Here is a 19,437-nt window from a genome sequence, read left to right as displayed (position 1 = left end):
TTGTGGGAGCGGGTGGTGGTGATGGTTATTCTGTTGGTACTGGGAGGATCAGGGATCAGGACTTGGAACTCTTAATTCTGTTTCCTGAGCATAATATTAAATGTAAAATTCTCTCTCTTTTTTGATAAATTCTCTTTCTTCCATTGTATACGGTTTTGGCTTTATCCGTCCTCATGGGGACAAGCTGCACATCTGTTTACGTCCTAACTTTTTAACAAGATTCAGTAAATGACGTGTGCTGTGCATGTTTATTAAATTAGAATTGCAGTGATTTTATTCGGTCTGTTAGAAGGCTAAGAAATTGCAGGCGGCGTCTGTTTATATAAATATTGGAGCCAATTTCCTAGGGTTTGGGCCAAGGGAATACTTTTGGCTTTGTGGCTGGCCGTGCTTGCGGGAGAGCATGGACTTGTAGGGGCAGGAGGGACACCCAGAGGTCACCAAGCCATTGGGGCTGTTGTCCAAATACATTTTCCCTGAATCATCTGGAACGTTGGGCCCTCTCTTCCTTTTCCAGAGGCCTCCAAGCACAGTGACTCTCAGCTCCCGTAATAGTAGTTTTCATTTTTTAGGAATGCTTATTATTAAAAAGTTTAGGATGAATTTAAACAAAGGTGAAAACTCTTGTCCTCAGTAGGGATGGATATATAGAATTATTTTTCTTGACTATGGCAGAAATTAAGTTTTCTTTTTTTTAAACAAGGACACCAGGGGCCTGCTGTTATTCCTCCGGTGTCTGGCTAGCTTCCTTATTTCTCATCCTTCCAGTGGGATTCTCAAATGGGGTCTGTGGCCACCAGTGCCACAGTGACACTGTGCTGCTCACACATGCTCACTCACACATAGCTTTCCTGCTTCCAAGCTGCCTAAATTAGACCTTCTAGGATGGGTCGCAGAAGCCGAATTTGAACAAGCTGCCTGGATAGATGTTGGGAGCAATTGCTTCTTGTTCTTTAAGATTTGGCTCAAAGTTCTCTTGAAGTTTTATTAATCAGCTTTTCTAAGGGCGATGAACTGATCTCCAAATCTGTGTAATTACTCGTATATAATTATACTGTATGGCCAAACTAACTTATCCACCCGAATGTCATCTGCTTGGTGGGGTTGCAAGTGGGTAATGAAACAATCTCAGGTAAATGGAACTTTATTATCGATGTGTTCAAATTTTTAAAAATGTCTGTGAAGCTAATGTAAAGATCCCGGTCCAAAACATGTTAAGTTTGGTTTTCTCTATTACAGCACTCATCTTTTGTTAATGTCTTAATGATTGTTTTATAAACATGTTTTATTACGGCTGCCTTATTCTTTTTGGATGTAGGTGAGATGCAGTCCCCATATATTCAATTTTAATCTTACATAAAACAATAAAACAGGCTGTCTGCTTTTTTTCCTGTCTTCCCTAACATGTAAGAAGTGAGAGGAGTTTGGAGGGCGCTGTATTCATTATGCACTGTTTTGTTCTTCCTTTGTGGGCAGTATTTCACACACGTCCCACTATTTGGGGAGATTTCTGCAAGGATCCCTGAGAAAAGAGGAATTCAGTTTTTATTTGCCCACTTACAAAGTTTCTCCTCTTGGGTCCCTCTCAACTACTGTGTTTAGAATAATAAAGCATTCTCTGGAGACCACACTTTCCCCACAGCGACCTCCATTTGAGCTAGTTTTGAATGTGGACAGTGCACCTGATACATGCTATTAAAAAGGAGAGAGGAGGAGATTTAGTATAGTGTTGGATATCATTGTAAACAAGCCACTGAACAATGTCTCAAAAGCAGTATCTAATTGGTTATTGCATGGAGATCACGACTGGACAGCTATGAGATGAATTGTGAAGAAACCAGCTTGCTCTATGATTGAATACTTGTGGCCTAGGAGAAAATGTCCAGGGACAGCATTATGCACAGATTCAAAAAATGCTTTCTTTCAAACACCTCAAATGAATGTGAAGATGGTAAGCTCTGGAAAACTGAAAAAAAGTGGTTCTCATGGTGATAAAGTTCATATTGAAGTTAGTGTTGAGGTTTGAATAAAATTGTTTAATGATATGGGAATTGAAAATAATTTTGAATATATTAATTTTATAATACATGATTTTAATTAATCATACATGATATGTGTGATAAATTAAGTTACCTGTGATAAGTAAACCATTATTTCATTTGCATTTCTGAAAGTTAATGTATTCAGGTTGGGCTCAGAAATCTTTTATTTTTACTTTCTTATTGGTATACACGTTATATATTTGAGTACATAGAGGATTCTGCTTTTTCTTTCTTTTCCACCTAGATATAAACATTTTGGGAACAGAGATCAGATCTAAGTATAACTCTGATAAAGCTATTACATCACATTCTGGCATTGTTCTGCTCATTATAGATTCTCATGAAATTTTGGCCATTGATAATGGCAAACATAACATTTGTAGGGTAGGATTTCCATTGATTTGGTTGGGACTTTTTATAAAAGTTTTTTCTCAATTCTCATGCCTAATGCAAAGAAATGTGTATATACACATATATGAGATACCTGTAGCCATTAGAAATCTATTACATCTATCTATGTTATATGTAGAGAGAGACAGAGAGAGGCAGATTAGATTGTGTCTAATAAAAAATGTTTTGGTTTCAGTGGGTTCCTCAAGGAGAGAAGGTGTTCCTGCCCATGTTAATCTCTCTGCATCATCCATGCTAATGATTGCAATGCAGTACACATCCAACCCAGGTAAGTGGAAGTTTGGGTGTCTTGACTAATTCTGATACCAGCAGTAAAATAGGACATCAAACCAACAGCCTAGAAATTCTCACACCAGAAGAACTCTTGGTGGAATAGACAACTGGACAGGTGTTAGAAAGCAGACTTTCGAGTTGAAAGAAATTTCCCTTCCCTGTTGCTTTTAGCAGTATTCTTGCTGGCTCGTGATATTTTTAAAATGTGTGGGGACAGTGTTCAAACATTGACTGGAAATTGGTTGACTATAAGTATATGGAAATAGTAAAATCAGAAATAATAAAATCACCTATAATTGTAACAACTGAAGAGACTGATTTAATATTTTGTGAATTTGCTACTCTAATGCCACTTAGGTATCCTTGAACAGAATAAATCTTATTGCCTTTCTATTTCCTTACAATCAATTCATGAAAGAGAAATTACTGGGTTAAAGGCCTTGAAAAAACTTCAATTTTCCCACTAACTGTAATATGAAAGTGATCTGTTACTGAGTATCATCATAAAATTCATATAAATTTGGATGGATGGAAAATAAGACCTCTTTGTTTTGATTTGTATTTGTATTTTTGAATATGAGTGATGTTGAATTTTATATGATTTACTCTCTTTGACTTCCTTGTATCAGTCTAGTTACAGATAAACTTGGGGGAACTGACCTACAAAGGGGCTGGCTGTTGGGGTCACATGCTAAGATAGGAATTCAGTCTTTATTTTCACTTAATGTTTATCTGGAAAGTGAACACATTTGATGGCACTGTTTTTGAACTTTCTACTTATTGAAATAATACATAAATGAATTTCTGAGTGAAAAAGGTTTTCACTTTAAAATCTTTCTTTAAAATTTAATTTTTAAAATTTATATATTTTTACATCATTTTTCATTTTTGCACAATGTATGCATTTTCATCTTGGTTATATTCCCCATACAATTCCCACCCCCCTTATTTTGACACTAATCCCTCCTCCCCGCCCCTCCCTCTGTAGTGTGTCTCTGGTTTATAGTTGCTTATTAATTTTGATTTTTACTTTCCTATAATTAGTCTTTTTCCTGGTCCCTTATTTAGGTTTTCTAAATCCCTGCTATGAGTGAGACCATCTGGTATTTTTCTTTTTCTTCCTGGCTTACTTCCCTGAGCATGAACCCTTCCAGTTCCATCCATGTTGCTGCAAATTGCATGAGTTTATCTTTTTTGATTGCTGAGTAATATTCCATTGTGTCTATGTACCACATCTTGATCCAGTCATCTGATTTTGGACATTTGGGTTGTTTCCATAGCTTAGCTATTGTAAACAGTGCTGCTATAAACATAGGGGTGCAGGTGCCCTTTTGAATTAATGATTCTCTGTCCTTTGGGTAAATACCTAGGAGTGGAATTCCTAGATCATATGGAAGCTCCATCTTTAGCAGGTTGAGGAATCTCCACACAGCTCTCTATAGTGGTTGGATCAGTTTGCACTCCCACCAGCAGTGCAGAAGAGTTCCTTTCTCTCCACATCCTCACCAACATTTGTTGTAGCTAGTTTTTTAAATATGTGCCATTCTCACTGGTTAAGATGGTATCTCATTGTAGTTTTGATTTGCATTTCCCTGATTACTTCTTAATCTGCAGTGTCATCCTTTAGATATGAAATCCCTTGTGATTACTATATGAGCTTGATTCAAATGTATATACATTTTTGAAAACTATAGCTCATATCCTGCTCTGACTCCTCAAAATGGAATTTATATTATGTATTATGTCCTGAGAAGAAAAACCCTTTATTTGGAATCTAGTTAAATGAGGCTTTGGTCCTGTTTTCTGTGTAAAATCATGTGTTTTGAGGCACACCTGAGCTCACCTGCAAACTTCTATTAGCACAGTCTTGAACAAGTTCTGAAATTCCTCAAGCTCAAGTTTCCTCCTCTATCAAATGCTTCCTGAAGTACATTAATGTGTTGTTGTGAGGGTCCAGTGAGTTAAGTGTATGTAAAGTGCTGGCTTGGTAAGGGCCACGTTGTAAATGCTCAATTACTGACAATGTGGGTGATGGCGACCTGCCAGTTTCCCTCTGCCGTGAAAGTTTTTCTGGGAAACCCCTGTGCCCAGAGAGCTACTTCTATTATTTCGAAATCTGTATCTTCGTCTGTTCACGGGGGAGTGTATGTAGTCGGCTTATTCTGTGCTATGGATTACATAAGGACTCCAAACTAGTCTTGTTTTTTTCTTACTATTTTTTTAAGATTTATTTATTATACACACAAGAACTGGGGTACAGGCCAGAGGTATGGGGGCGGTGAGAGTGTTACAGGGCAGGGAGAGGTGCACCCCAGACCCTCCCAAAACCTGCCTGCTCTAAATGGGTTCTGCCATCCGCCGCATTAACACAAAACATGAGACTTTAATGGGAAGGAACTTTAATACAATTAGGAAACAATACAGGAAAGGCAAAGAATCTAGTTTCTAAATCAAGCACGCAAAGTTACCCGTCCCCTCATGGGTGAAACTCCATCCAAATGGGATTGGCCCAGAGCAAGGCCCCAAAGCCTGCCACAAGTCTAGAGCACCTTCCAGTGGGGACCCACAGAAAAGGGTCAGAAACAACCAGACAAGCCCGGAAGGAAAAGAGCAAAATCAAAATAAAGATAAAAGCTGCCATGGTCACCTCCCCACGGGTCTCACCCACATCTGTGTCACCCAGTCCACGACCAAAAGACAAGCGCAGTTTCTTCACGTGTCTCTAGGCTCCATGCGCCTCCTCCAGGTCTCCTTCTGGCTCCATCCTGCTTCCTTCCTTCCTCCGTCTCCTCTGCAGCCTCTTCTCTCCCTGCTCAGCTCCACCCTCCATTTGGGTGGGGCAGGGAACCTGGAACCTCCCCCTTTCCTGGGGACCACCCTGTTACAAGAGGATTCCCTAGAGACAGAGTGGGGAGCAGAACAGGCAGACTGACTGAAATATACTGCTGAGGGGAGCAGCGGGCAAGACAGGAGAGGTCTGCTGCTCCAGGTGGGTAGCTCCCTGACTGACCAGGGATCGAAGTCCTGCTGCGGAGGCTGCGGACAGCTTCACAGTGTGGTGCTTAACCCCTTGCGCCACCAGGGAGGCCCCAAACTAGTCTTGTGACATAGAAAACCATTAAGAACATATGTGCCAGGGCTCTCAGGGACCAAGTGGCAAATCACACGCTATTGTTTGAATCTTTACTGGGAGAGACAGCAGAGGGTAGCCGATGGCATGCTAAGGACAGCATGGACATTGTTCAAGGATCGGGCATTTGCGGGGTGACTCCAAGGCACACGGCTCTGTGATAGGCATTGTGGAAACCACCTGGGAGTGAAAGACAGGATGCTTGCTTTGGGCTTATGTCTCATTGGCAGGATTAGGCATATTCACATAAATGATTAATTTACAATGTAAAGTAGCATGTAAAACTACCACATACATACCATAGATGGCGTAAATTCACCATAGGAGAGAGCTCCATGGGTGCAAATGACTGGGAAGATCTTCAGGGCCTTAAAATATGGATAGAATTTTGACTGATAGGGTAAGTGGGGCATTCTGGTGTGGGGAGCAGTTTTAGACAAAGAGCCTCTCCAAGTCGTTTATGGGGCTGTCAGAAGACTGCCCTGAACAGTTTGTGTAGCTGCACACAGGGAATAGCAGACAGTGGTAAGGGAACGTGGCCTGGGTTATCTGCAAGCGGGGACACTGGGATGACTTAGCAGCATTATAGCTCTGGCAGCCACTCACACACTCTGTAGTATCTTCTTGTGCCGTGCTCTGGGGACATCATGGTCAGCAAAACGGAGTTGACCTCTGCCCTCGCCTCAGGAAGCTCACTCTATGGTGAAGGGAGAAGACATTCATCAAATCATCATAAAAACAAACCTAAAGTGGGCCTCCCCAGTGGTGCAGCAGTTGAGCGCTGGGTTGCGAAGCTGCCCGCAGCCTCCTCAGTGCCGGTTCGACCCCCGGCTGCTCCCCGGCCACCGGGAGGAGGGTCCCACATGGCGCTCAGACCTCTCCTGCCGCCCGCTGCTCCCCTCAGCAGTGGACTTCGGTCCTTCTGCCTGCTCTGCTCCCCGCTCTGGCTCTAGTGAATTCGCTCACCCTCCCGCGCTTCTGACTGTACCCAGTGCTCGTATAAATAAATCTAAACAAACAAACAAGCAAACAAAAAAACCCTAAAGTGCCAACAGTGACAGTGGGTCAAACAATGTATGTTAGGCCACAAGAAGACCCTCTAAAGGGAGAATTCTTAAATCATGTGGAAGTAAGCTTTGGTCTGAGCACTAAAGGATGAGTAGCATTAACAAGGCCTACAAGGGAGTGGAGATTTCCAGGTGAAGGAACCCCAGGTTTCAGAAGAGAAGCTGGCAAGCAGGAGGGACTGAAGAGCAGTGCAGCTGGAGCTCAGTGTGAGGGCTGCCTGGTATGAAATGAGACCCGGACTTCTGTGGGATGTTGTGGGTTCTATTTGGGAGTCCTGTGTTCATACAACGTTTAGTGGGAATCCACCAAAGGACTTTGAATCTGTCACCCTGACTGCATTGACAGTAGATTAAAAAGGAGCCAGAGAGGCTTTTGATTGACCGACAGAGGTCATTGCATTCGTCTAGGCGTACAGAAGCAAGGGGGGTGAGAGTGAGAAAAGTGATGGGAACTTGGTGACAAGGTGAGTGTAGTGGATTCTGGCTTTTTAACTGGTCACATGATGGTTCTATTCGCGGAGAAAGAAAGGAGACACTGGAAGAACAGCAGGCTCCTGAGGGAAGATCATAGATCTGTTTTGGATATGTTGTGTTCAAGGTGTCTTTGAGACAATGAGGAGGCGATGGTACACCTTGGACTAATATAATGTTATATATAAATTATATCTTAATAAAACTGGAGACATACACGCAACCGCAGTAATAAGTATGTACATATCCAAAACACAAAAATGCAAGTCAATCAGCTTTCTTTAAAAAATAAAAAGAAAGAAGTGATGGTACAAGGAGGTTGTATTATGAGTCTGGAACTCAGAACAGAGCTCTGGACTAGATGTAATGAACTTGAGCCTGCATCTAAGTGTCCCACAGTGACATTCATTGAACCGTATATGGAGAGACGGTGGGGTGAAAAGTGGAGTATCGGGAATGCCAGTGGATGGTGGCCGGGGAGAGAGGATGAGCTTGCCAAGGGGACAGAGAGATTGTGTCTCTCAACATCAAGCTGTCTTTGACTAACAGAGGCTTTAAAGTACAACAATATCTGTTTACACAATAGGAATTCTTGGAGCTAGTTCCACGTTATTAGGGGTCAGAGATGACATCTGTGTGTTTTTCTGGATTTCTCCTCTTCTTTGTAAGAAGGATGGCACAGTGGAGGCTGTTAAATTCTTACACAATCACATTCAGCCAGGGAAATTACAGAACGGTCTCCTCGCATGCCTCTGCTTTCATCAGAGAGAGAAAAAAAATAAGTCTCAGAAGCTCCCCAGCTGATTCTCTCTTAGATCTCACTGGTCAAGACAGAGTCAGATGGCCATCTCTAGATGCAAAGGGGTCTGTAGTCTCTGTGTTAGAAATTGGACAAGTAGGAAAGGGTTGTTGATTGAAGTTCAGTAGCAACAGCAGTTTCTGCCACAGTCACCCTGAGAGGGTTAGTGATGAAGTCAGGGGAAGAGAGTATTTTAAAAGGGACACGGGGGTGAGTGGTACTAAATGCTGCTGGAGGTCAAGTAAGAGGCAGACTGAAAATGTCCACTGACTGGAGTCCTGGATGGGGGTGGGGACGGTCATTGGTAACTATTGATTGCTTCGGGGCCAGGATAGACTAGAGGAAGACAGATCGGGGAAGGTATAAAACATCATCTTGGGGGAAAGCACAACTTTCCCAAGTAAACAGAAGTAAAGCAAAGTAGTTTGCTGTTGTATAGCTGACACATTCTTCAATAAGATGGAATTGGTGGTCAAATGAAAAAAGACACCCATTTTAATCCATCAGCCTGTCACTTCGTGGCTGTCCAACCTTGGGCAAGGCAGGACGCTCAGCTTCAGTTTCCTAACTGCAGCAGGGAGGTCAGGAGATGATGTGGGTAAAGCTTTTAGCACAACACCTGGCACATAATGAATGCTCAATAAATGCCCACTGTTACAGTGACCCAACAGGTCACTTCTTTTCCTATGTAGTTCTTGATTGCACTGGCATCAGTTTATATCCCAGAAGTCTGATTACAAAGGTTTTTTTCTTTCTGTTTCCTTTGTGAATAAGATGAACAGAAACACTGTTGGGTCTTGGAATAAAGTTTGATGAAGTCAAGGACTTACATGATTTTTTTTTTTTTTTTTTTGTGGGACCCTCGCCGGCGGCCGGGGAACGAACTGGCACTGCAGAGGCTGCGGGCAGCCTTGCAGCCAAGCGCTCAACCGCTGTGCCACCAGGGGAGGCCCAAGGACTTACATGATTTTTGAAAAACGTGGATATGTGAAAATAAATAAAGTTGAAATGAATAATTAAAAGTGAAAAATCATACTAATATAGTTTATTATATTTCAGAAAGATGTTTTGTTTCTTACATTTCATGTTCAAATTGTATTTTCTCCCTCACAGTGTATCATTGTCAATTATTGGAATGTCTCATGAAATATAAACAAGAAGTATGGAAAGTAAGTTTTGGACCATATTTAACTCATAGCCACAAACTTAATCCATATAATATAATAAAATTGTTTGTATGTTAAAACTATCATCTAGGTAAAATTTATTGATGTTTTATTATTTTGGTGTGACAGAACCTATCGTTCTTTCCTTACTGGTTAATTATTTATCATTTAGAGCAGAAATGATACTTGAAGAAAGCAGTGGCTTAACAGAAAATATACTTGGATAGATCTTATTCTTGGAATTTAGCAAATTCTAATCATGTGACAGTTTTATTTAATTTGAAAGGTTGTTTGAGAACCTCTCTTCATTCAATAGGAGATGTGGATTATTAAGAAATGTGTTTTAGGAAAATGTTAGTCTTTCACATTTTCTGAATAGAGAAGAATTTGATAAAAGATAGTGTACTTTTGAATTCTATCTGGGAGACTTGTTTATAGGATCAATAAATAAATAATAATGTTATAATATGATGTGATCTGAGAAGCACACCTGGATGATGACATCCAGGCAAATCAACCATCTCGACCTGTCTGTTGGATATTTTGTTGTTTTGGTAATATTGAATGCGTTACCTTTATTTTTCATTTGATGATGCTAAGTTAAGATATGCTCCTGTTTCCTTTAGGATCTTTTGTATGTGATTGCCTATGGGCCTTCACAAGTGAAACCTCCAGCTGTGCAAATGCTGTTCCATTACTGGCCCAATTTAAAACCTCCTGGGGCAATAAGTGAATACAGGGGCTTGCAGTACACAGGTAAGAAGAGAATAATAGCCCTGTGATGCCCCCTCTTTATTTCTCCTATGCCAAATTTGCCTCACTTCCATATTTTTTATCTTGCTGAATTATATTTACTATGCCTTTAGACATTATCAGAAGTCCTATCTGAAACTAGGTGGTATAAATATCAATTAATTAAAACTACCTTCAAAAGCATGTATGACACCATAGCAAAGGACTCAAGTCCCAATCCCATTTATTATACACTGGCCTGTGGTCGTAACTCTCACTAATGTTCATCTCTACTGAGCTGTGAGCAGTGAGTAAGGCTGCAGATTTGCTCACCATTCAGCAAAAACCCCAAGTGGCTAATTCTGCTCTGGTAAGACTTAGAGCACATTGACCATTACCCATTCATACCCTATATAAAAATTAAATGACCTTGATAGCCTCAATGGACAGGAGGAATCAACAGTTGTTGAATACTGTATAATCAGTAACTGAGAAGTTAAACTGTGTTTAACTGTGAAGATACATATTTAATAAAAAACAAACAAGCTCCAGGTCCTGGGTTGTTGTGGTGTTTCTGTGAAATCAAGGTCCATTTCGATGCCCCTGACCACTCTCCTGCACTGACTTTTATACATAATGTCTCTGAAAATGGGAGAGGTAGATTTTTTTTGCAGGTTTAGCTTTTATTCAAATAATTGCGGTATTGTGTACTGACAATTCTGAGACTCTACTTTCTTGGTGTTTACAAAGGTTTATAAAGATGATTTGGTGTTTCAAAGGGGATTTAACTTAATCAAGTGCCTGATTTATATTCCCGTTAGAAGCAAAGTGTTAGAAATATTAATACCTGTGTTTGAGCTTCGATAAATCTTGGTGGGCTTATTTTGAGATCACAACAAATAATTGGCATTGGTGGTAACAACAATATGAATGGAAACTCTGCGGGTAAATAGGAAGTGAACCTTTAAATATGGAAGTTGGTGTCAGTGGCGTTTTAGAGCATCAATAGGAGAGACTAAGTATTGCCAAGTAGATTATTTAAATGTAGGAACAGTAGAAAAGATTGGAAACATTAATTAAAAAAAGGTGACATGACTGAAAAATTTGACTCCGACCACCCCTTGTTGACAAATCCTTGAAAAACAGCATTTACATGATGTTTGAATGGATAATAAGTATCAAATGAAATTTGTTTGATAAATATTTAAAGAGAAACTATTATGTGCCAGGCACTGTACTTTCGTTGATGGTGCAGAACTGACACAAAACCAGATCTCACGGAGCTTAATGCAATATAGATACGGAAATTCATTCACTTATTCAACAAATATATTTCAGGGGTGTCTACTATTAGCAGGACATTATTCTAGGCACTGGCAGTAAAGTGGTGAAAAAAAAAAGCAGATTAAAATCACTGATGTTGGCACTTACATTCCAGTTGTGGGGGCAAGACCAGGAAGCTGCCCTACAGTGTAGTAAATGCTCAGAGAGAGCAAGCATGAGAGATGTGGGAACTCACAGCAGGGTCCTCGGACCTCACCTTGTGGTGGGCAAGTTTGGGGAGCACTGTGCTGTCAAGGAAGATTGTCCAGTGAGTGACTTGTGAGCTGATCCCTCAAATATATGCACACGGTTTCTAAGGGAAATGAATCATGAGGGGCTAGTGTGTGACTCTGAGCTAGAAGGAGCTGCATGGGTTCAGAATTGGAGGAAGGGATGGCGTGATGGTATATAGGAACTGGAAAAAGTCAATATGACTCTTACGCCGGACCACTGTGTAAGAGGAAGAGAGCAGCGAGAAACGAGAAGGGAGCTGGACAGGGCCTGTGAAGGTGTTTGGATCCCATCCTAACAGCAAAGGGAAGTCATGGACAGGTCTCAAACAGAGAAGCCACAGAGATTTGCCTGTTTAGGGCATTTCAGAATTCCGATGAGTCTGACAGCTGCTTCCATTTAAGCCTGTGACCAGGCCCTCTCCGAAAGGGCCAGTCAAATCTGTCTCCCCAGAACAGCAGGTCTGTGCCTACTAAGATTAGATCAACTGTCCTTTTCTCTCACCCCTGCGAACAATATGACTCTGACTGGGCATTCATTCTTCAGCCATCCTTGTGGTCACACCTCCACGCTCCATGCTTCCCCAGAGTCATCACGGCCCGCCAGGCACTGTCCAGGCCCTGGGGGAGCAGTTCTCCTGGAGCACCCATTCTAGTGACCACATTTCTCTGCAGGAACAAGAGGTCGGGGGCAAACGTGTCATGCTGGTCCACAGAGGATTGTCATCTAGCACCGCGTGCCTGTCCTTGCCAGGCTGCATGTTGTGTCATGGCACGTTAGCCTTCTCCTAGCGGAACACAGTTTATGGACCAGACACCGTAAAGGGTTTTTACAGATGTTTTCTTATCCTCACAGAAATCTTAAGAGGTAGCTTTTCTTCTTTCAGTGTTACAGTGAGGCATGGGACACAGGGTTTAAGTAACATCCCTAGATTCACACAAATATTAAGGGAACATAGCTGGAATTTGAACCTAGATCAATGATTAAAAAAATTCACATTTTCTTGTGACATGACATCTGTCAATTCGGTTCTTTTTTTTTTTTTAAAGATTTATTTTGTTTATTTATGCAAACAAGAGGTGGGGTGTAGGCCAGAGGTGCGGGGGTGGGGGTGTGGTGAGAGGATTCACCAGAGACAGAGTGGGGAGCAGAACAGGCAGGTCTACTGAAATACACCGCTGAGGGGAGCAGCCGGCCAGACAGGAGAGGTCTGCTGTGCCACATGGGTCAGCTCCATAGCTTCACAGTGCTGAGACTTAACCCCTTGAGCCACCAGAGAGGCCCTATAATAACTTTTTTTGGGCAGTGAAAACAGCCATTATGTTGTTCTGTGAAGCTCTGCTTCTGTGGAGGACAAACACATTATTTAGCAATTTTCTTGTTACAGTAACCCAACTAGTAAATAATTTAGCCATTGTTAGCAAAGACCAGCACCAGCTATTTTTTATTTTCTACCTGAACTATGAGATGAAAGATGTGACATGACCCATTTCCAAGACAGACTGTTGCTCAGTAGAGAGAGAGCTGTGGATAACACTACAGGGTTCAACTTTAGGCTACTACACATCTGACCCTGTTAGTGCCAGTGGCTCCTTGGGTTTTGTACATGGGCAGGAAGGTCCACTAGTCCTTTCATGTTATAGCTGTTCCATTATTGAGTTCTTAGCTATCATTTCAAGATCTTAATTTTATCTCCACATAGTCTTAAGAATACGCTTTAAACCTTTCATTAGTGCATTATACACTTGTAGAAAATAACATACAAATCTTGAGTGTATATGGGGTGCCTCACGCCATGCACCCTCTCGATGATCCCATTCTCCTTCCATTCCCAAAGGGTAACTGCTACCCTGACTCCCAGCATCAGAGATTCGTTCTGCTTGTTTCTGAATTTTACATAAGGGGAATAATATAGTATGTTTGTGTGTGTGTGTGTGTGTGAGAGAGACAGAGAGAGAGAGAGAGAGAGAGAGAGAGAGAGAGAGAGAGAAAGAGATGAGTCCATGGCTTCAACATAACTGCTTCATTCATTTTTACTGATACTTATATTCTACCAAATGAATGTCCCCTAGTTTATGTATTCATTCTAATATTAATGGATACGTGACAATTACAAATAAAGCTGCTGTGAACATCCTTGTATCTATCTTTTGGTGCACATGTGCACACGTTTACATTAGATATATGCCTAGGGTGGAGTTGCTTGATCAGTGGGTGTGCGTGTATCAAATTTTAATGGAGCAGGCCTCCCCGGTGGTGCAGCGGTTGAGCGCTGGGTTGCGAAGCTGCCCGCAGCCTCTGTGGCGCCGGTTCCATCCCCGACTGCTCCCCGGCCACCGGAGGAGGGTCCCACATGGCGCGCAGACCTCTCCTGCCGCCCGCTGCTCCCCTCAGCAGTGTACTTCGGTCCTTCTGCCTGCTCTGCTCCCCGCTCTGGCTCTATTGGGTTCTCTCACCCTCCTGAGCTTCTGACTGTACCCAGTGCTTGTATAAATAAATAAATAAATAAATCTTTTAAAAAGAAAAAAAAACTTAAAAAAAATTTTAATGGAGAATGGCTGGCAGTATTCTGGAAAGATTATGCTAATTTGTACTCCCGTTAACAGTATATGAGAATTTTTTTGATCTGAGAGTCCATATTCTGGGCAATAATTTTTGTTTCAAAATTTTAGCCATCTGTAGAAGTATCCCATTATGGATATAGTTTGCAGTTCCCTGATTAATAATAAAGTTGATCAGTTTGAAAATATATTAATATTTCTTGACCCCTTGGACCATCCTTTTTATATACTCTTTGTCATTTATATATGTTGCAAATATCTTTTCTTATTTTTTCACTTTGTTAATGATGACTTGAGTAACTGAATTCTATTTTTAATATAATCAAATTACTAATCTTTTTCTTTATATGAAGTGCTTTTCATATCTGGTTTGAGAAAAATTTTCCTTATTTCAAAATCATGACAGTATTCTTTAGTATCTTCTAGAATATTTGTTACTTGTAAATGCATCTATTTTTTTTTTTTGTAATGTGAGGCAAAGATCAACTTTTTTTTCTCTTATGGATAACCAATTAGGTCAATATCACTTACTAAAAATGTTTTCCATTCTTTTATGCTTGTAGCACTATTTTTTGCCATAAATCAAATGTCTACTTAAGGATGGTTTTGTCTCTGGATTCCTTATTTTTTTCAGCTGGCACATTTCTCTGTTTCCCAATATCATATTGTTTAATGTAACTGAATAATAAAATTTTCTATCCTTCAGTGAACGTTTTCCCACTTTGTTGTTGTTGCCGTCTTCCTGGCCACTCCTGATTTCTTGTCTTTCTAGTCTTTGTCTTTCTCCTCTTTCATTCCTTCTCCTTCAAGTTTATTTCACATTATTTGCCACATTAAGGAGTTTGCCAAACACACAAACATATCCCTTGAGGATTTTCAGTAAGATTACCTTGAATCTATACCTGACATCTTTATAACATTGAATATTCCAATCCATCAACGTGGCATATCTCTTCACTTATTTACTTAGATACTTAAGACTTTCTCTTTTGCTACCCTCAATGCTATTTTATGGTTTTCTGTGCAGATGTCTGCCTAGCTCTCAATTAGTATGTCCTTGGGTATTTATTGTTCGATGTTATTGTCAATGACATGTTTTTTACAAAGTATATTTTCAAACTCTTTGTTGCTGGTATGTAGCTATGCAACTGATTCTAGCCTATTAATCTTGTGTCCAGCAATCTTGCTAAAACACTTTAGAATTCTAATAATTTATTTGTAGTTTTGTTAATATTGTTCATATATGTACAAGTATATTATTGTTGAATAATAACAACTTAATGTCTCTTTCCCAATCCTTCCGCCTTTTATGCCTCCTCGTCTTATTGCACTGGCTAAAACCTCCTGTGCTGTGCTGAGTTCTAAGTTCCTTTTGGTTTCTTCTTTAACTCATGGATCCTTAAGTAGGATGATGATTAATTTCTAAACATATGGGATATTCCTATTAAAGTTTTTTTTTGATTGTTGATTATAGATCATTGATTATAGTTGGATTCCTGTTTGAGCAAGATAACATACCCTGTCATTCTAATTTTCTTTAGGGTCAAGGTTATGATCAATTTTTATTTTTTTTATGGTCAGTTTTTAAAATGTTTCTGAGTGCTTAAAAAAAACCTCGTATTTGGCAGTTGTTTGATGTGGTGTTCTATATATGCCAATTAAATAAAATTTGTTAATTGTATAGTTCAAACCCTAGATATCCTTTTTGCATGTTTGTCTAGTCTACCGGTTAACTGAGAGCAGAATGTTAAAATCTGCTATGATTGTGTCATATCTATTCCTTTTGTAGTTCTGTCAATATCTGTTGTATATATTTTGAGCTGTGTTATTAGGTACATACAAATTTGGTGAATTGAAACTTTTACCATAATGAAATGCATGCCCCTTTCTCTGGTAGTGCTTTTTGTGTGAAAATACTTTGTTGTATACCAATATAGCTACAGTTTATGAATGTTTGTATGGTATAGCTTTTTTCATTCTTTTATTTTTAACTTTTTTTTATATAGTTATATTTTTAGTGTCTTGTAAATAGCATATAATACTTTTAAACTCAATTTTCTTGAAGTTTACTTTTTCATTGTTGCGTTTAGTCATATATATGTAATATAATTACTAGTATATGAGGCTTTAAATTCACTATTTTCTTACATGAATTCTATTTCTTCTGCCTTTTCTGAGTTTTTTCCCCTTCTTTTGCACTAGTCGAGTATATATATGTAAATATACTACCTTTGTTTTAGTGAGTTATTCAGCCTTATATTATTTTTAAAATCACTACCCTAGAGCGTCTGTCCTGTAGTCTTGATTTATCAGTGTCCAGTGTAAAATAGTGCTTTCACCTTTGCCTGTAAAATGACAAGATTGTAACTCTTTTCAATTCTTGCTGACTTTTGTGCTAATTCCACAAAACATAATTATTGTTTATGCAGTCAGTATTCATTAGACTTCGTTTTCTTGCTCTTTTTCCTTTTTTGTGCTACTGAGTTTCATTTGGGCCTTAAATTTCTTTCCATAATAATATCCTTTTATAATTCCTTCAGTGCCATTCTACTGAGGATAATTATCTCAGCCAATGTTGTCTGAAAATGTCTTTATTTTGCCTTTGTTTGTCAAAGATGTATATCAGTGTATAGAATTCTAGATTGGTAGTCATTTTCTTCCCATAGTTACAAGGTATTTCATGATGTTTTCATTTTTATTGCTTCTATTGAGAAGCCAACATTAATTGTGTTGCTTTTTTGAAGATAAATTGCCTTTTGTCTTCTTTTTGAATTTTTTTCTTTATTTTTTGATTTTCAGCGGTTTTATTGTGATGTATTTCATTACATTATTTATAATTGTCTTTTTGGAGCGTTTGTAGGACTTTTTGGTTTGCTGTCTTATCAGTTCTGGGAAATTATCAGTCATTATCTCTCTTTAATATTTATATCATATACATAGAAAGATATATAAGTGTTAAAGTGGGTAGATGGATCAATTTTGAAAAATGTAAAATTGTCACCCAAATAATGTTTCCATCACCCAGAGAGTAACAGCATACACCCCTTTTCAATCTGATAGCAATCACTACTTCTGTTTCTATTTAATTCATATAGTCATAAAATTCAAGGATTCATATAAAGAGGGATCAGTTTGTACTATTTTTTGTCCGACTTTATTCACTTAACACATTCTGGGACTATGTTGTTGAGGATATTAGTAGTTCTTTAGTGTTGTTAATAAACATTCCATTGCATGAACATACCACAGTTTATTAACTCTGCTAGTGATATACATTTTGGTTGTTTCAAGTTTTTGGTTCCCATACATGATACTGTTGCAAACATTTTTTTTTTTAAGATTTATTTTTTTATTTATTTCTGCATACAATAACTGGGGTGTAGGCCAGAGGTGCGAGTATATGTGTGAGAGGATTCACCAGAGACAGAGTGGGGAGCATGACAGTCGCGTCTACTGAGATACACTGCTGAGGAGATTCCTGTTTGATCAAGATAACAGCGGGTGAGACAGGAGAGGTCTGCAGAGCTGTGTGGGTTAGCTTCCTGGCTGGGGTCAACTCAGGCTGTGCAGTGGCTAGCAATAGATTGATAGCGCTGAGACTTTAACTCCTGTGCCACCAGGGAGGCCCCTGTCAACATCATTTACAAGTATTTTTTGGACATATGCATTTGTTTCTTTTGAGTTTAACCTGGAATTGGAATTGCTGGCTCATATTGTTTATAAGAAAATGGTGGGTATGCCATTTAAAGTGTCAGAATTCTAATGTATGTGAGTTTCAGTTGTGCCATACCCTCGCTAACACTGGTTTATAGCTACTGTGGTGAGTGTGTACCTCATTGTGTTTTTAATTTGCTTCGCCTCGATGACTGACATTGAATACTGTTCATCTGTTCATATGCTTAAGTCACTGGATATTTTATGGAGTATTCAATAAAGTCTTTTGCATAGTCATTACTTAATTGGATTGTTTATTTTGTTATTGATAAGTATTTGGTTTTCATGTAGTTTAATATGAATCATTGTCAGATGTACATTTTTTTTAACTTTTTTTTTTTTCAGAGTGGGGCTGATCCCAGGATCCACTCATTTTATTTTATTTTATTTTTTAATATTTATTTATTTATTTATACACGCACTGGGCATAGTCAGAAGCACAGGAGGGTGAGAGAATTCACCAGAGCCAGAGCCAGGAGCAGAGCAGGCAGAAGGACCAAAGTACACTGCTGAGGGGAGCAACGGGCAGCAGGAGAGGTCTGCGCGCCATGTGGGACCCTCCTCTGTTGGCCGGGGAGCAGCCGGGGATCGAACCGGCACTGCAGAGGCTGCGGGCAGCTTCGCAACCCAGCGCTCAACTGCTGCGCCACCAGGGAGGCCCCAGATGTACATTTGCAAAAATTTCCTACCAGCCTGGGAATGCTGTTTTATACTTTTTGTAGCTGTTTTTTTTTTTTAAATGTTGTTTTATTGCCTACAACTTTCAGAATAAAATTGAATAGAAGTGATAAGAATGGGCACCTTTGTTTTGTTCCTAACTTTAGGGGACATTTCATCTGAGTAGTGCTAACTGTGGGGTTTTGGAGATATCCTTTGTGCTAGTTTGAGGAAATTTCATTTTGCTTGTAGTTGATAGAAAACTTTCATCCTGAATCATCAAATGCTTAGAGAAACTAAACACTAAGAAATGATACAAATTATGTTGTTCTTTATGTATGTCATTGCTTTCTGCTCTTTTACTGTTTTTTTTCCCTTTTCCTTTCTTGAGTTTAATTTTCTTTTTTTCCTAACTTTTTGGAGAAAAAGCATAGATTGATTTTCAACAAAGAAAACTTTTCCAATTGTCTACTTATCTCACAATTTTTGACATGTTGTGTTTTTATTAATATTCATTTGAAAGTATTTGAAATTTTTCATTTCATGTCTTCTTTTGCTGTGCATTATTCAGCAGTGTTGTTTAATTTATAAATGTTTGGGTTCTAGTAATCTTCTACTGTAATTCCATTGTAATCAATGAGTATGGTTTTTCTGATTTGACACTAAAGATATTATTCCATTGTCTTAGAAATTGTCTAAGGATGTCTAACTTTTTAGACGTCTTTTTTATGATTGTGCACCTAAATGTCATATATTTTTTTCTCTGCCTCTTTGTAAGATTTTCTCCCTATTTTTTTTGATATTTCATAGTTCTGTGATGATGTACACAATGTGGTGATCTTCGTATTTATTTTACTGAA

At 39.2% G+C, this 19,437-nt stretch overlaps 1 protein-coding gene across 4 annotated transcripts in view; it reads left to right on the top strand.

The window, feature by feature from the left end:
* Nucleotides 1-19,437, top strand: part of UNC79 (unc-79 homolog, NALCN channel complex subunit) — a gene marked incomplete at both ends in the record, with an annotated part of 174,448 nt that overhangs the window by 6,031 nt on the left and 148,980 nt on the right. For all 4 annotated transcript variants that reach the window (XM_084241340.1, XM_084241338.1, XM_084241337.1 and 1 more), the window contains 3 exons: nucleotides 2,629-2,721; nucleotides 9,307-9,362; nucleotides 9,986-10,115. In XM_084241340.1, coding sequence (XP_084097466.1) covers nucleotides 2,629-2,721; nucleotides 9,307-9,362; nucleotides 9,986-10,115 — 279 coding nt within the window. The remainder of the gene's footprint in view (nucleotides 1-2,628; nucleotides 2,722-9,306; nucleotides 9,363-9,985; nucleotides 10,116-19,437) is intronic.

This window comes from Talpa europaea (assembly GCF_964194135.1).
Source record: "Talpa europaea genome assembly, chromosome: 8".
NCBI lineage: Eukaryota > Metazoa > Chordata > Mammalia > Eulipotyphla > Talpidae > Talpa > Talpa europaea.
Note: the sequence above shows the minus strand (reverse complement) of the source record. Positions and strands in the feature narration are given on the sequence as shown.